General features: G+C 42.4%; 1 protein-coding gene across 2 annotated transcripts in view; it reads left to right on the top strand.

The window, feature by feature from the left end:
* The window catches only part of ptdss2 (phosphatidylserine synthase 2), a 78,093-nt gene that overhangs the window by 38,730 nt on the left and 20,247 nt on the right, over positions 1 to 19,116 (top strand). For both annotated transcript variants that reach the window (XM_072272258.1, XM_072272257.1), the window contains exon 5: positions 11,919 to 12,053. In XM_072272258.1, the coding sequence (XP_072128359.1) occupies positions 11,919 to 12,053 (135 nt within the window). The remainder of the gene's footprint in view (positions 1 to 11,918; positions 12,054 to 19,116) is intronic.

Genomic DNA, 19,116 nt, shown 5'->3' with positions numbered 1-19,116 from the left:
TATGGGCATTTATAATATTAAAAAGAGATTAGATCAGAAAAAATTATGCTATTTTATACTTGGTTGTCTTAGTTCTTCTGGAACCCAACATTTAGGCTGAAAAATCACAAGAGCCATGCTCTGTAGATTCTAATTTAATAATCCAGAGGAAATGCAAGATTCAAAGATTCTAAGTTCATTTATTATCAAAGTATGTCTGCACTATACAACCCTGATATTCATCTTCCCCACTGACAGCTACAAAACAAAGAAAAACCATAAAACCCATTCAAAGAAAAATATTAACCCCCACGTGCAAAGAAAAACACATTGCGCAAATGGCAACAAAAAAAAGAGCGAAAATCACAAAATCAAAAGACTCCAAGCTGTTCGGTTCAGCTCAGTGTTCGTTATCTGCAGGCTATCCTGAATCCAAGTTGTCCATAGTAGCAAACAAAGAAAGAAGTGAGAGACACACATCACATCATAACGTGTACTCCAATCCGCAAAAAGTGTTGATTAGACCTTGCTGAGAACTCCAGCACTCCTGTGACAGCATTGGCGGGGGGAGGCAGAGAGACTGTCACACACAGTGAGCGAGAGGCTGGTGGACAGCGCTGAACACCCACTCGCCTCGATAATTTCAATCTGCTACAGTGCCTTAATCAGCGAGAAATGGAGTCCCATCTCCCAGCTTCTTGGCCTTGAGGCCAGGCATTTTGTTTGTAGCCTCATGGAACACCCTTGGAGGTAGCAAAGCACTAGATCGTTCAATCAGCTCTAAAATGTATATCACAGGCTCCAACAGTCAAACTACATTTGAAAGAAAAAAAGACGTGAAAGAAGTCGTTTCTGGAGGATGTCACCTTGGTTGCTTTGTTCACTGGTGCCATCTTCTTGTAAAAGGAATCCACAGTTATCCTGTGTAATATTTTGTCCGGATTTGTTCAAAGAAACTTGGACTTTAGCATCCATTAGTATGGGGCAATTCTCATATCCGAGTTGATTAGAGATTTGATCAGCTTCAAGTAAACAATCAGGTAATTCATATGTAGTGCCCTGGTTCACATCTTTACTGTTATGCTGTAGATATTCCATTTAGCAGCTCTGAGAATTGTTTGTGCTGCTTTCAGCCTGTTTGGGTTATTGTTGGAGATAAGGGATGATGTGGAATGTGTGCCATTCAATTAGTGTGAAGTTTTTCTTGGTGAGGGACAATAAGATTAGTCTTGAGCTTTTGTTTGAGAAGAGATGAAGAGAGAAGACACTGAGGAGAACCGGTCCTAGCATACAATCCAGTGGGAGACCGTTTGTTTGAGATGGATTGCGAGCGACGTTCGGAAGGTGGTGTGTACTTTCACATTGACCGAGGGCCCAGCGCGTGAGTGACAGAGAAGTTCAAGATGAGCTCCAACTTGTGCACATTTGACTGTTTAATTAGAATGGGCCCTTTTCTTTTTGTTATTCTTTACTAACCCTTTAGTTAAGATTCATAAATATAATTCCTTTAATCATGTGCAGTGTACTGTCTGTGATTTTGTGGCATTAATTTGTAACAGGGTAGCGAATTACGCAGCATCCACACAAATGGGGGGGTTGGGGGGTGTCACCCCTCAATCTCACACATTTGGCGGGGCTGGAGATTGTCATCCCAAGATTTATGTAGTTGAGGAAACCAGCGTGTTTCACATAAGTAACCTCATAGCATGACATTCTAAGCCTTTCGTCTTTTGTCTTGAACAGGTTATTAAGCTTAACAGGTTATTAATGCATGCTAAAAGGGGTGATTGTTTTTGTATTGTACCCATTGTCTTGTAGATATACAGTAAACTTGCATATTGTTCTCTGAACATTTATTCTGGAATGGGTTTGTACATCTTCCTAAAACTGCCCTATTTCATTAAGGTACTCCTTGAAAAACATCACTTGGGTTAATTGTTATGTGACCTATGAATTCTTATGAATCTTGAGTGAACATTCTGGCATTGTCCTCTGGAAAAATTCTAATTCTAGGTTTGTAAAGGGACTTGAGCATGTAATTTTTGGCTTTGGCAGTTAGAAAGCTCATTATTGATCCTTAGTTGACTTATACCCAGCCAAAGTGATGTATATATTTGGGATTCTACCCTTGCCACAAAACATCCACAACAAGCAAGATTTCCTAATGGCCAACCATTTAAATTCCAATCCCCAATCAGACATGTCGATCCCTGGCCTCCTCTACTGGCATGATGAGGTCACTCTCAGGTTGGTGGAGCAACAACTCTCATTCTGTCTGGGTAGTCTCCAGCCTGACGAATGAGCATCTGTTTCTATAAATTACAATAGTTTATCCACTCTCCCTTCTCTTTTTCCATTCCACATTCTGTTTGCCTCTCATCCCTTTTTTCACCTGCCCATCAGCTCCCTCTGGTTCCCCTCTTCCTACCTTTGCTCCCAGGGTCCACACTTCTCTCTTATTAGATATCTTCTTCAGCCTTTTACCTTTCCACCCAGCTTCTCACTTATCTCCACTCTCCCAGCAGTCTACTTTCTCCCTTATCTGGCTTCACACATTGCCTTCCAGCTTGTACTCTTTCTCCTCCCCTCCCCCCCCCACCTTTTTATTTTTCCTTTCTGGTCCTGATGATGGTATTGGCCCAAAGTATTGATTCTTTATTCCTTTCCATAGATGCTACCTGACCTGCTGAGTATCTGCAAAATCTCTTGTGTTTATGCAAATATGCACGTCCCCTCAAGCATACTTCACCAGTTAATGCGGTTGTGATTAATCTGATAATATCCGAACTCTGCAATCCTGTCTGCTGATGAGCTGATGGTAACCTACACCTGTGTTAACAATTCTCTCTCTCTTCCCCTTGTCATTTCGACATTGCCAGATGAAAAGAGATTTCCAAATAGTCTCGAGAGAGGAATTTTCTCCTGGTCTATTTTAAACATTCAGTGACTTCTTTTAAATCAGTCGCCCTTTGTTCATGGTTCTCCTACCTGAGGCAATATCCTTTCCATATCTACGCTCTGTTCTGTATCTTTCAATCAAAGTAAGACTTCTGAAGCATTCAAGGTCCTTGACTTTACAGCCATAGAAAATAAAGACTTCCATAAATATAGCACATTTCATGATCTCAGGATGTCTCATGGTGTTGTTTCCTTTTTAATTTATTTGTACAAATAAGAAATATGAAAAAGTTTATGCATTTCTGTGCTATGCTGTACTTTTAATTCGAGCAGATCAAGCTGATTTTTCTTAGGAGCAAATTAAAATCTTTCATAATCCTTATTATTTGAGAAAGAAATCCCTCATGCTTTTCATTATTAAGCTTTTTGAAATAAAATTTCAAGTGTTCTAAGCAAGATCCTGTGATTGCCCCATTTAAATTTAGCCTTGAGGATAGCCATGACGTGGAGTTGTAATGAATGCTAGTGAACTCAACAAAAATGTATAAAATGTTAAGAATTAAGAGCTTGGTGCAGTATTCAGACATGCTAACTTTACCCAACCTTTCAGTTATACTTTTGCATTTAGATAATCAGACTTTGTGCTGCAAGATTCTACTATGATGCTGTGATTTGGGTTGAGTGCTGCTTTATTGTAGGAATCATAATTTCCTACTGACCTGAATTTTAAAAAGGAATGTAATTAATAAATTCACCTCTCTTGCACCTATACTTTTCCAGAAAAAAAAACTTCAATGTAAAATGTATAAAATAAAACCCATTTTCCAATTATTTGTCATGTACACTTTGATGTAATATTAGGATTTCAGCAAGGTTTAAGTTAGCAGCACCGGTGTAATTGCAAAAAAAGGAATGGTAATACGTCAGATTGCTAGATATTCTGAAATATATACATTTCTTTATGAACTGTACATCACTTTCAGGATTATTTACTATTAATATTAACTATTATTTCAGTAATAGTTTATAATAGTTGAAAGTTATATTACCTGTTAAGCATTGAGTAGGCAGCTGTTATGGACCTTAATAGTCCTGTGTAGTACTGGATTTAGAATGGATGCTGTCTCCGTTCGTATTGTCCTTGCACCTACACCAAATTACATTATAGCTGTTACTTGTATATCTATAATAGTGAGCATCCTTCATGTACAAGTTTATATCTTTATTTACTTGTGATTTCCTCAAGTAAATTTCCGACTCATTCTCATCTTTCTGTTCCCCAATTATGACAGTTGAACACGATCATGACTCTTGTCTGTTAAATTAATGCAGTTTCTCTTGTTTCTTTGCCATCTATTTCTTTTTGGGGAATTTGGTATGTTATAGGGCAGAGGGGAAGAGATGGATAGCTGGTGAGCTTCATTTTTGTTTTTTTTTCTCCAATGGCGTTCAGAGAGGCGGGACTGCGCAGGCGTGTGACGTCGGGCAGTGCAGCGCGGCAGATTTAAAAGGGCAGAAATCCTGCTTCGGGTTTGATTCGAAGAAGGAAGTCTGAGAGTCGGAGTGGGAGTGCCGAGAAAGACATTTTTGAAATTTTTGTTTTTTTTTCCTCCAACGGCGTTCAGAGAGGCAGGACTGCGCAGGCGTGTGACGTCGGGCAGTGCAGCGCGGCAAATTTAAAAGGAACAGAGCCTCACACAGCGGGCAGCGTAGTTTGCGGGCGGCGGAGTGAGCCGGGAGCAGAGTGAAGAATTAAGGGCTTCGGCTCAACGGGCTTAGGCGGAAACGGGCGAGGCGAGAAAGGTTTGGCATTCATTTTCTGTTGTTATTTGAGGAGAGGGGCAGTATGAGTGTGAGGGCAGTTTGCTGTTCTCGGTGTCGGATGTGGGAGGCCCTGGAGTCTCCAAGCCTCCCGGACGTCTACATCTGCGCCAAGTGCATCGAGATGCAGCTCCTAAGGGACCGTGTTACGGAACTGGAGCTGCAGCTCGATGACCTTTGTCTGGTCAGGGAGAGTGAGGAGTTGATAGAGAGGAGTTGCAGGCAGGTGGTCACACCGGGGCCACGGGAGGCAGACAAGTGGGTCACGGTTAGGAGGGGGAAGGAGAAGAGTCAGATAATAGAGAGTACCCCGGTGGCTGTGCCCCTTAACAATAGGTACTCCTGTTTGAGTACTCTTGGGGGGGACAGCTTACCCGGGGGGAAGCGACAGTGGCCGTGCCTCCGGCACAGAGTCTGGCCCTGTAGCTCAGAAGGGTAGGGCAAGGAAGAGGAGGGCAGTTGTGATAGGGGACTCGATAGTAAGGGGGTCAGATAGGCGATTCTGTGGACGCAGTCCAGAGACCCGGATGGTAGTTTGCCTCCCTGGTGCCAGGGTCCGGGATATTTCTGATCGTGTTCAAGATATCCTGAAGTGGGAGGGTGAGGAGCCAGAGGTCGTGGTACATATAGGTACCAATGACATAGATAGGAAAAGGGATGAGGTCCTGAAAGGAGAATATAGGGAGCTAGGAAGGGAGTTGAGAAAAAGGACCGCAAAGGTAGTAATCTCGGGATTACTGCCTGTGCCACGCGACAGTGAGAGTAGGAATGCGATGAGGTGGAGGATAAATGCGTGACTGAGGGATTGGAGCAGGGGGCAAGGATTCAAGTTTTTGGATCATTGGGACCTCTATTGGCGCAGGTGTGACCTGTACAAAAAGGACGGGTTACACTTGAATCCTCGGGGGACCAATATCCTGGCAGGGAGATTAGCGAGGGCTACTGAGCTGACTTTAAACTAGAATGGTTGGGGGGTGGGAATCAAATTAAAGAGGCTAGGCGAGAGGAGGTTAGTTCACAACGGGGATGGGAACGAGTGCAGAGAGACAGAGGGGTGTAAAGTGAGGGTAGAAGCAGAAAGTAGTAGGGAGAAAAGTAAAAGTGGCAGGCCGACAAATCCAGGGCAAGCATTAAAAAGGGCCACTTTTCAACATAATTGTATAAGGGCTAAGAGAGTTGTAAAAGAGCACCTGAAGGCTTTGTGTGTCAATGCAAGGAGCATTCGTAACAAACTGGATGAATTGAAAGTGCAGATTGTTATTAATGATTATGATATAGTTGGAATCGCAGAGACATGGCTCCAGGGTGACCAAGGATGGGAGCTCAACGTTCAGGGATATTCAATATTCAGGAGGGATAGACATGAAAGAAAAGGAGGTGGGGTGGCGTTGCTGGTTAAAGAGGATATTAACGCAATAGAAAGGAAGGACATAAGCCGGGAAGATGTGGAATCGATATGGGTAGAGCTGCGTAACACTAAGGGACAGAAAATGCTGGTGGGAGTTGTGTACAGGCCACCTAACAGTAGTAGTGAGGTCGGAGATGGTATTAAACAGGAAATTAGAAATGTGTGCAATAAAGGAACAGCAGTTATAATGGGTGACTTCAATCTACATGTAGATTGGGTGAACCAAATTGGTAAAGGTGCTGAGGAAGAGGATTTCTTGGAATGTATGCGGGATGGTTTTTTGAACCAACATGTCGAGGAACCAACTAGAGAGCAGGCTATCCTGGACTGGGTTTTGAGCAATGAGGAAGGGTTAATTAGCAATCTTGTCGTGAGAGGCCCCTTGGGTAAGAGTGACCATAATATGGTGGAATTCTTCATTAAGATGGAGAGTGACATAGTTAATTCAGAAACAAAGGTTCTGAACTTAAAGAGGGGTAACTTTGAAGGTATGAGACGTGAATTAGCTAAGATAGACTGGCAAATGACACTTAAAAGATTGACGGTGGATATGCAATGGCAAGCATTTAAAGATTGCATGGATGAACTACAACAATTGTTCATCCCAGTTTGGCAAAAGATAAATCAAGGAAGGTAGTGCACCCGTGGCTGACAAGAGAAATTAGGGATAGTATCAATTCCAAAGAAGAAGCATACAAATTAGCCAGAAAAAGTGGCTCACCTGAGGACTGGGAGAAATTCAGAGTTCAGCAGAGGAGGACAAAGGGCTTAATTAGGAAGGGGAAAAAAGATTATGAGAGAAAACTGGCAGGGAACATAAAAACTGACTGTAAAAGCTTTTATAGATATGTGAAAAGGAAAAGACTGGTAAAGACAAATGTAGGTCCCCTACAGACAGAAACAGGTGAATTATTGATTATGGGGATCAAGGACATGGCAGACCAATTGAATAATTACTTTGGTTCTGTCTTCACTAAGGAGGACATAAATAATCTTCCAGAAATAGTAGGGGGCAGAGGGTCCAGTGAGATGGAGGAACTGAGTGAAATACATGTTAGTAGGGAAGTGGTGTTAGGTAAATTGAAGGGATTGAAGGCAGATAAATCCCCAGGGCCAGATGGTCTGCATCCCAGAGTGCTTAAGGAAGTAGCCCAAGAAATAGTGGATGCATTAGTGATAATTTTTCAAAACTCGTTAGATTCTGGACTAGTTCCTGAGGATTGGAGGGTGGCTAATGTAACCCCACTTTTTAAAAAAGGAGGGAGAGAGAAACCGGGGAATTATAGACCGGTTAGCCTAACGTCAGTGGTGGGGAAACTGCTGGAGTCAGTTATCAAAGATGTGATAACAGCACATTTGGAAAGCGGTGAAATCATCGGACAAAGTCAGCATGGATTTGTGAAAGGAAAATCATGTCTGACGAATCTCAGAATTTTTTGAGGATGTAACTAGTAGAGTGGATAGGGGAGAACCAGTGGATGTGGTATATTTGGATTTTCAAAAGGCTTTTGACAAGGTCCCACACAGGAGATTAGTGTGCAAACTTAAAGCACACGGTATTGGGGGTAAGGTACTGATGTGGATAGAGGATTGGTTAGCAGACAGGAAGCAAAGAGTGGGAATAAACGGGACCTTTTCAGAATGGCAGGTGGTAACTAGTGGGGTACTGCAAGGCTCAGTGCTGGGACCCCAGTTGTTTACAATATATATTAATGACTTGGATGAGGGAATTAAATGCAGCATCTCCAAGTTTGCGGATGACACGAAGCTGGGTGGCAGTGTTAGCTGTGAGGAGGATGCTAAGAGGATGCAGAGTGACTTGGATAGGTTGGGTGAGTGGGCAAATTCATGGCAGATGCAATTTAATGTGGATAAATGTGAAGTTATCCACTTTGGTGGCAAAAATAGGAAAACAGATTATTATCTGAATGGTGGCTGATTAGGAAAAGGGGAGGTGCAACGAGACCTGGGTGTCATTATACACCAGTCATTGAAAGTGGGCATGCAGGTACAGCAGGCAGTGAAAAAGGCGAATGGTATGCTGGCATTTATAGCGAGAGGATTTGAGTACAGGAGCAGGGAGGTACTACTGCAGTTGTACAAGGCCTTGGTGAGACCACACCTGGAGTATTGTGTGCAGTTTTGGTCCCCTAATCTGAGGAAAGACATCCTTGCCATAGAGGGGGTACAAAGAAGGTTCACCAGATTGATTCCTGGGATGGCTGAACTTTCATATGAAGAAAGACTGGATGAACTGGGCTTGTACTCGTTGGAATTTAGAAGATTGAGGGGGGATCTGATTGAAACGTATAAAATCCTAAAGGGATTGGACAGGCTAGATGCAGGAAGATTGTTCCCGATGTTGGGGAAGTCCAGAATGAGGGGGTCACAGTTTGAGGATAAAGGGGAAGGCTTTTAGGACCGAGATTAGGAAAAACTTCTTCACACAGAGAGTGGTGAATCTGTGGAATTCTCTGCCACAGGAAACAGTTGAGGCCAGTTCATTGGCTATATTTAAGAGGGAGTTAGATATGGTCCTTGTGGCTATGGGGATCAGGGGGTATGGAGGGAAGGCTGGGGCAGGGTTCTGAGTTGGATGATTAGCCATGATCATAATGGCGGTGCAGGCTCGAAGGGCCGAATGGCCTACTTCTGCACCTATTTTCTATGTTTCTATTACTGCTTATGAATGTGGGACTGTATTTATTCTTAGAATTGTGACTTATTTTTAACTTATGAGCCTGAGTATACACTGAACCTCCTACTTTATATCAGTACTTTCTCAGTGTAATAGCCAACAGACTCAGACAGGCATTTGAACAGGCAAAGCATAGAAGGATGCAGACTTAATGCAGGCAAATGGATTAGACAATAGGTGCAGGAGTAGGCCATTTGGCCCTTCGAGCCAGCACCGTCATTCACTGTGATCATGGCTGATCATCCACAATCAGTATCCAGTTTCTGCCTTATCCCCATAACCTTTGATTCTGCTATCTTTATGAGCTCTATCCATCTCTTTCGTGAAAGCATCCAGAGACTTGGCTTCCACAGCCTTCTGGGGCAGAGCATTCCATATATCCACCACTCTCTGGGTGAAAAAGTTTTTCCTCAACTCCGTTCTAAATGGCCTACCCCTTATTCTTAAACTGTAGCCTCTGGTTCTGGACTCATCCATCAGCGGGAACATGCTTCCTGCCTCCAGCATGTCCAATCTCTTAATAATCTTTTATCTTTCAATAAGATCCCCTCTCAGCCTTCTAAATTCCAGAGTATACAAGCCCAGTCGCTCCAATCTTTCGACATATGACAGTCTCATTAACCTTGTGAACCTACGCTGCACTCCCTCAATAGCAAGAATGTCCTTCCTCAAATTTGGAGACCAAAACTGCACACAGTACTCCAGGTGTGGTCTCACCAGGGCCCTGTACAGCTGCAGAAGGACCTCTTTGCTCTTATACTCAATTCCCCTTGTTATGAAGGCCAGCGTGCCATTAGCTTTCTTCACTGCCTGCTGTACTTGCATGCTTGCTTTTAGTGACTGATGTACAAGAACACCTAGATCTCGTTGTGCTTTCCCTTTTCCTAACTTGACTCCATTTAGGTAATAATCTGTCTTCCCGTTCTTACCATCAAAGTGGATAACCTCACATTTATCCACATTAAACTGCATCTGCCCACTCACCCAGCCTGTCCAAGTCACCCTGCATTCAAATAACATCCTCCTAACATTTCACACTGTCACCCAGCTTTGTGTCATCGGCAAATTTGCTAATGTTACTTTTAATTCCCTCATCTAAATTATTAATATATATTGTAAACAGATGCGCTCCCAGCACTGAACCCTGCGGTACCCCACTGGTCACTGCCTGCCATTCCGAAAGGGACCCGTTAATCGCTACTCTTTGTTTTCTGTCAGCCAGCCAATTTTCAATCCATGTCAGTACTCTGCCCCCAATACCATGTGCCCTAATTTTGCCCACTAATCTCCTATGTGGGACTTTATCAAAAGCTTTCTGAAAGTCCAGGTACACTACATCCACTGGTTCTCCCTTGTCCATTTTCATAGTTACATCCTCAAAAAATTGCAGAAGATTAGTCAAGCACGATTTTCCCTTCGTAAATCCATGCTGACTCGGACCAATCCTGTTACTGCTATCGAGATGTGTCATAATTTCATCTTTTATAATTGATTCCAGCATCTTTCCCACCACTGACGTCAGGCTAACCAACTCTGACAATGAATCTATGATCCTTTTCTCTATCATAAATTATCATAAATCTGTTTTTAGTGCTATAAATTGATTCCTGCACTATTTTGCAGCCCTATAATATTTTTATACCAAATACACCACATGCAATAAGGAAACATTGCAAGGTAACTCTTGGGCTAGTATTGATAATAGGATAAGCTGCCCCTCATTGCTCAGAATATTGGAAGCTGTTGTTTCACATAAATTCTTTTATTATCTTTTTATAATTGATTTTTAAAAATTTCTGAAAAGGATATAGCTATCCTAATTGATCAATTTCTACAAATTTGTGATGGAACTGAATTATGTATATGATTGTTAGATTTAATGTGATTTTTAATAGGGATAGAATTTTTGGCTTTCTGGAATTTTATTATATTTGTGTATTATTGAGGGGAGAAATACTGTAAATTGCTTGGTCCTATTTGTTTGAAACATTATTTGCCTCAAATTCAAATCAGCAATTTGTCTGTTTCTGATGCTTTGAAATGAAATGAATCCACGGCATAACATTTTGAGTAAGTTGGTGGTACTGCTCAGAATATATGACACAGTTGATGTGAAAAGGAAAATTTTCAGTGAGTGATGTCTCGGCATTGAGTAATTTTCTTTCTTCCTTCCTTTCCCTGTCTCCTACCACCTTGTTCCCCTCTGAACCAAATTAGTTTGGTGAGATTGACAAATATTGAGGTAGTACAGTTAGTAGAACTGCTGCCTTACAGAGTAATCTAGATTCAATCCTAGTTTTTGGAGCAGTGTGTGTGAATCTTGCATGTTCTCTTTGTTACTGCACAGGTTTCCTCTAGGTCCTTGTTTCCCACCCATCCCCCACATACCAAAAGCATACAGGTTGTAAGTGGTATAATCTGTGGATACTTAATAGGAATGTAGAGAGAATAAGTATAATTGGATGTTTGATAGCTGGTGAGGACTTAGTTAGCCAAAGGGCCATTTCTTTGCTTTAGCATTCTAAATCTAAGAACTAGTCCTCTTTAGGGTCATTTTTATTTTGTTGGAATTGAAAACATATAGCCCACTTAATTCTAAAGCAAATATCTTGGTTATTCCACTGATATGCAGAGATAGTGAATAATTACAATGTTGACTTTATTGGTTTCTAACTAGATTCTGCAATGTTTGCATTTAAGAGTTGCTGGTATATTGTACACATAGGTGTGCGGAGATTCCAAACGATATTCTGCCACTTTTAATTTTTAGGCGGAAGCACTTGAGCTGGGGAATTGAAATCTCATTTCTTAAGAACATAACTGCCCTTGAGAACATGTTTACAGGTTAACTTAAAGAGCAGGTGCTGCCAGTGAATTAGGTGGAAAGTGCAGTTTCAAGGGGGCATCACTGTAACTGGTTTAATTAAGAGATCAGGAGGAAGTGATGTTGCATAAGAACTCATGCAGTTAAAAGGTATTAAGTTTAAATACCTATTGGAAACATGGTTTTATGGTTATCTTTTTATTTTCACTTGTACTCAGTGACACATTTAGAATCTTTAACTTGGGCCATGTTTGTGCAGCTTCACTGAGTGCTTGTTTATATTTTCACAGACTGTTCAGGATGGTCGTCAATTCATGAAATTCATCGATTCAAAACTAGGGGTGCCCTTGCCTGAGAGGGACTATGGTGGCAACTGTCTTATTTTTGACCCAGGAAATAAGACTGATCCATATCACAACATTTGGGTGAGATTGATTTGCATTTTTAAATTGCCATATACTTTCTCTATTTGTGGATGGAATCCAGTGTTTAAAAGTGCTCCCGTGAACAGCCTTAACTTTCCTCCAAAGGAACAGAACTAAGTAAATATTTTTACCCCTCAAATAGAGGAACGGTATGGAAAGCAGAGGTAGTTAATTATGTTAGATTATGATGGAGAAGAATGACAATTTTGTAATTGTCATGTCAAACGAATTTATTGTATCTTTACTAGTGCTTTGCTGTTATTGAAGAATGGTCAAAATATACAATGCCTTGTAAAAGTGTTTAACCTCCAACTCTGTTCACATAAATGAATATTACAACCAGGGTTTTGTTCAATTTAACTGAGAATTTTTATTTGTGAATCTTGTGCTTTTTTTTTAAACCCCACAGTAAAAGCCTCCACAAAACAGGGAAAATTGTAAAGCATGAAAAACTATAAAGTTTCAAAACCTGCTAAGAAGTATTTATCCCACTTTGCTCAATAGTTAATTGAACTACCTCTCACAGTTATTATAGCCAGTAGTCTTTTTTGATAAGTCTCTATTAGCTTTGCACAATATGATGGAACAGGATTTACCTATTCCTCGTTGCAAAATTGCTCAAGCTGTGCCAGGTTATTTGGGAAATTTGAGGTCTTGCCAGAGATTTACAAATCAGGTTAAGGTCAGGACCCTAACTGGGCCACTTGAAAACATTTTCTTCATTTGAAGCAACTCCGTGGTTGCTTTGGCAGTGTGCTTTGGGTCATGGTCTGCTGAAAGTCAAACTTCTTTCCCAGTTTAAGCTTTCTGGCAGAGGCTATAAGATTTTTATCCAAAATCTATCTGTATTTAGCAGTATTATCTTCTCATCAATCCTGACCAGACTTCCAGTCCCTGATGCTGAAAAGCATCCCGAAAGCTACTTTCATCATACCTCACAGTAGGGATGGTGTTACCTGGCTGATGCACCATTTTAGATTTGCACCACACGTATTGCTTAGTATTGAGGACAAAAAGTTCTACTTTTGTCTCCTCTGACAAGACCTTTTCTCACATCTTTACAGTACTTTCTAAGTGACACTCTGCAAAGTCTTAATGGACAAAAATTTTTTTTTACACACCCGGGCTTTTTCCTTGCCACTCTTCCATAAGCACCCTATTTGCGCAGGGCCTTAGTGATTGTTGAGCCATGAACTTCATCTCCGGTTGCAGCCATTGACTTCTGCAGCTCACTCATAGTGACTGTTGGTGTCACAGTTGCTTTTCTAACAAGTGCCATTTTTCTACGGTGACTAAGTTTAAAGGGGCTGCCTGACCTAGGCAGTGTGGCTATGGTTTCATATTTTTCCACTTTTTCCACAATGGACTGCGCTGAACGCTGAGGTATGTTTAGTGCCTTTGAGGTGATCTTGTATCCTTCCACAGATTTCTGCTTCTCAATGATCATTTCCATGACTTGTCTTGAATGCTTTTTTGTCTTAATTTTGGTTTTGTCTGTTGAAAATCTACCATACTGTTGGACCTTACAGAGGGAGGGTGTATTTATACTTATGAATTCATTAAAAGCAGGTGATCCTCCAATTTTCTACATCAACCAGTTGGGTGAGTTGGGAAGGTAGTATATTGTACCTGATGAAAGTTAGTGTGGTCGAGATGACAGAGGCTTATGAAGAAGAGAAGTTATAAGCCGTGTCTCCCCTCTCTCATTATGGGCAATGTGAGATCGCCGGGTAATAAAATGGACGAGTTGACGGCGCTAGCCAGGAGTCAGAGAACATTTCGGGAGAGTAGTGTTATGTGTTTTACCGAAACGTGGCTGCACGAGGACATACCCGATCAAAACATTTCCGTAGAGGGCTTCCAGACCATTCGGGCTGACTGGAATTGCACTGCAAGCGGTAAGTGTAAAGGAGGGGTCTTGCTGTTCTGGTAAACAACAGATGGTGCAATCCTGGTCATATTATGATCAAGGAACGTGCTTGCAGCCCGGATATTGAACTTCTTGCTGCTGGACTCTGGCCATATTATTTGCCAAGGGAAATCTCACATGCAATTGTGGTTGTTGTGTACATCCCTCCCTCTGCCGACCCAACGTCAGCGTGTAACATCATTTACACCATCATAGCCAGATTACAAACCCAGCGCCCAAGTGCCCTCATTACCATCTCGGGTGACTTCAACCATGTTACCATGGCTAAAACACTGCCCAACTTCACGCAGTATGTGAGCTGTGCAACCAGAGGGGGGAAGACTCTGGATTTGATGTATGCTAATGTTTAGGATGCAGACAGCTCCTCTCCCCTCTCCCTCCTCCCCCCCCCCCCCCCCCCATTGGGCAGGTCAGATCACAACCTGGTGCATCTCAAACCCTGCTACGTGCCCCTGGTGAAGAGTAAACCTGCAACCTTGAGGACAGTGAGGAAATGGTCGGAGGAGACTTGTGAGGCGCTCCAGTGTTGTTTTGAGGTGACAGACTAGCAGGCACTCTGTGAGCCACATGGAGAGGATATTGATGGGTTCACAGAGTGCATCGCTGGTTACATCAACTTCTGTGTGGACTGCAATGTTCTGACAAGAACTGTCCTTTGTTATTCAAATAACAAGCCATGGGTAACAAAGGTCATTAAGGACATCCTGAACGCTAAAAAGAGGGCGTTTAGAGATGGAAATAGGGAGGAGCTGAGGACAATACAGAGGGACCTGAAAGCCAGAATCAGGGAGACTAAAGACAGGTATAGGAGGAAGCTTGAGTGGAAACTCCAGCAGAACAACATGAGAGAGGTCTGGAGTGGGATGAGGACCATCACTGGGTTCCGGCAAACTAGCAACAGAGGACCTGAAGGCAGTGTGGACAGGGCCAACAAACTTAACCTGTTCTTTAACAGATTTGGCATTGTGGCCCCTGCCCATCCCCCACATGATTCATCTGTTGTCAGCCCCCAACCAACGCATATTCCACTCTCCCCTCCTACCCCTCCTCACAGTCCCCCACTCTGCTCTCATGACTATACCCCTTCCCCACACGAAACCACCATGGTGGGCTTCACAGCTGAACAGGTGAGAAGACAGTTGAAACGTCTCAACCCAAGCAAGGCTGCAGGCTTGGATGGTGTCAGTACCAGGGTGCTCAAAGCCCGTGCCCCTCAGCGATGTGGAGTACCTGAGCCTGAGTCTCCAGAGGGGTCCTGTGCTGTGGAAGACGTCCTACCTCATCCGTGCCGAAGATGCCGTGCCGCGCCCCAGTGGCCTCAATGACTACAGACCGGTGGCATTGACCTCCCACATCATGAAGACCCTGGAGAGACTTGTTCTGGAGCTGTGGTTAGGCCACACTTAGATCCCCTCCAGTTCGCCTACCAGCCCTGACTAGGAGTTGAGGATGCCATCGTCTACCTGCTGAACCATGTCTACACCCACCTGGACAAGCCAGTGAGCACTGAGGGTCATGTTTTTTGACTTCTCCAGTGCGTTCAACACCATCTGCCCTGCTCTGCTGGGGGAGAAGCTGACAGCGATGCAGGTGGATGCTTTCCTGGTGTCATGGATTATTGATTACCTGACTGGCAGACCACACTACGTGTGCTTGCAACACTGTGTGTCCGACAGAGTGATCAGCAGCACTGGGGCTCCACAGGAGACTGTCTTGTCTCCCTTTCTCTTCACCATTTACACCTCAGACTTCAACTACTGCACAGAGTCTTGTCATCTTCAGAAGTTTTCAGATGACTCTGCCATAGTTGGATGCATCAGCAAGGGAGATGAAGCTGAGTACAGGGCTACGGTAGGAAACTTGGTCACATGGTGTGAGCAGAATTATCTGCAGCTTAATGTGAAAAAGACTAAGGAGCTGGTGGTGGACCTGAGGAGAGCTAAGGTACCGGTGACCCCTGTTTCCATCCAAGGGGTCAGTGTGGACATGGTGGAGAATTACAAATACCTGGGGATACGAATTGACAATAAACTGGACTGGTCAAAGAACACTGAGGCTGTTTGCAAGAAGGGTCAGAGCTGTCTCTATTTCCTGAGGAGACTGAGGTCCTTTAACATCTGTCGGACGATGCTGAGGATGTCTGTGGTGGCCAGTGCTATCATGTTTGCTGTTGTGAGCTGGGGCAGCAGGCTGAGGGTAGCAGACACCAACAGAATCAACAAACTCATTCGTAAGGCCAATGATGTTGTGGGGATGGAACTGGACTCTCTGACGGTGGTGTCTGAAAAGAGGATGCTGCCCAAGTTGCATGCCATCTTGGACAATGTCTCCCACCCACTACATAATGTACTGGTTGGGCACAGGAGTACATTCAGCCGGAGACTCATTCCACCGAGATGCAACACTGAGTGTCATAGGAAGTCATTCCTGCCTGTGGCCATCAAACTTTACAACTCTTCCCTTGGGTCAGACACCCTGAGCCAATAGGCTGGTCCTGGACTTATTTCCTGGCATTTACATATTACTATTTAATTACTTATGGTTTTATATTGCTTTATTTATACTCTATTCTAGGTTGGTGCAACTGTAATGAAAACCAATTTCCCTCGGGATCAATAAAGCATGACTATGGTAATTGCAAAGGGAACAAATGCTTTTTCAGCCTCTCAATTATGTTTTTTTTATTTTTAGTAAATTGATGACAAGTTTTGGAATTTATCTTTTGATTTGCCACAATGCACAATACTTTGTAGATTAGCTCAAATCCTGCTTCAATCTATTTTGAGTTTAGAAAATGAGACAGTAAGGTGGGAAAACAGTATTTTATATTGATTTTTCAAGTTTCGGAGGCTATAATGACAGCAGGTTGAAAGACATGAGAGGCAATGTTTAAGGAAAAAGAGACATTAATTATATCAGCCAACATTAAGGCAGAAAGAGATTGATGACTGTTTAGGCTGAATAAAATTAAGTGAATTGCAGGTACATCTTGTTGGCAAAATAAATTTGGAGAAAGCCAGAAGATAAGATCAGAGGATCAAGAAAAAAAAGATGGATTTCAGGGATGAAGGGAGCAAGTAACCAAAAGCTAGGAAAGGTTAATGAATTTTATCTTTGACAGAACAAGTTCATATACTATATACCTTATAATTGTTTGAGGTGAGAGTGGTGAAGGTTGGTGATGACATTTTAAGATGGTTTCTCATTAAAATGTCGTTGTATTCCTTCATATGGTTAAGTGTCAGGTGCTTCAACTTAAATGTTACCCATTCTTGTAGAGTTTTGGGAGCAACGTAGATGAGGATTTGCTTTACATTTCACTGTCTTCCCCTGTCAATCTAGTTACAACCCAGTAAACAATTGGAAATGTTGAATCAGAGAAGATCATTACATCCACTTTGCAATTATCAAAGAATTTTAAAGAATTTCTATAAAATAATTATTAGCTTCTCGGAAAACAAATCTAACTAATCATCTAGAAGCTTTATTATTTAGGCAGATTGTGTTGGTCTATTATTGTGACTTAGATGAAGGTCAGACCCATTTAATGAGTACTATCAAGATGCTGTATTTGGAAGTGAGGTTATTTATTCATTTATTTATTACTTATTGCAAATATTTCTGGCATATCATTTCACTGTATAATTATTCTAATTTGTACTCCATACAGCAGAAACTTGGTTCGGTTGGAAAATTATTATATATTTTTACATTGACATAATTTTTGACTGGATTGCAGGCCTCTTTTGAAATGACCTTTTCTACATCCAAATTTGATTATCATACTATTTGGATTTTACATGCAGTTCTTCAATCAGTGAGGGTTACCTGAAAATGTTGGCTTATTTGATTCTCACTGCAGCATAGCATCAAAACTCCGAACAATCCAACTGAGATTGGCTCTATCAATGGCTTTGAAGTTTTGAGGCATAAAAGTGGCTTAATTTAACTTTCAGCAGCTGTGTACATACATCTATTGATGCTTCTGGACACATCTTCAGTGATGTTCCTGGAATCATCGGGTGTTTCCGGTCTTTCAACATCATACAACCTCCTCCAGGTGACCCAGCTGGGGCTGATCAGACCCCAGCTTGTGTCCAGATGGCTAGCTACTTATGACTCCGTGGCTTCCCTCTCTTGAGCCACAGCCATCTTGAGGCCCTCTCTGCCGCATCGGTGGTACTGCGGATGGCTCTCCTCTTCCCCTCTCCCTCGATGCCCAAAATGCTGAAGGCTCTAACTAAAGAATGGGCTACGAATCCCCTACAACCACCCTCCACTGGTTTGAAGCTTAATTTCATTTTACAATTTATGCTATCAGATTTTTAACACTATATCTAAGAGCAAGCTTTGGTAAGAAGTTTCTATGCTTTAATTTTGCATTGTATTTTTATCTCTTCCTTACTACTGAAAGCAATTTGATTGTTAATAAGCAGCTAAATTTTGTGAACTTCCTGATAGTGTACTTGAGTATGTCACTCAGTCAGCATGCTAGTGATCAGGGAATGGCTCTACTTGGATCTGAAACCTCAAATAATCCTCTATTCATTCTACATTTTACTTGTAGTGTTAGACTGGTTTAAAGGCTGTTAGATTAGATTATGAGGACACTCAGTCCTCGTTTATTGTCATTTAGAAATGCATGCATTAAAAAATGATGCAACATTCGTCCAGAATGATATCACAAGAAAACACAGGACAAACCAAGACTAAAACTGACAAAACCACATAATTATAACATATAGTTACAAGAGTGCAGATCAATACCATAATTTGATAAAGAGCAGACCATGGGCACGATAAAAAAAAAGTCTCAAAGTCCCGATAGACTCATCATCTCATGCAGGCAGCAGAAGGGAGGAACTGTCCCCGCCATGAACCTCCAAGCACCGCCAACTTGCCGATGCAGCACCATTGGAAGCACCCGACCGCAGCGGGTTCTGAGTCCGTCCGAAAACTTCGAGCCTCCGACGCAGCCTCTCCAAGCACCATCCTCTGCCGAGTGCTTCGACCCTGCCGCGGCCGCCGAGCAACAAGCAAAGCGGAGAACTCGGGGCCTTCTCCTCTGGAGATTCTGGACCACACAGTAGCAGCAGCAGCGAAGCAGGCATTTCAGAAGTTTCACCAGATGTT

The sequence above is a fragment of the Mobula birostris genome, chromosome 11 (genome assembly GCF_030028105.1).
Source record: "Mobula birostris isolate sMobBir1 chromosome 11, sMobBir1.hap1, whole genome shotgun sequence".
Taxonomy (NCBI): domain Eukaryota; kingdom Metazoa; phylum Chordata; class Chondrichthyes; order Myliobatiformes; family Myliobatidae; genus Mobula; species Mobula birostris.
The sequence above is the reverse complement of the archived record's forward strand: the minus strand, read 5'-3'. Positions and strand labels throughout refer to the sequence as shown.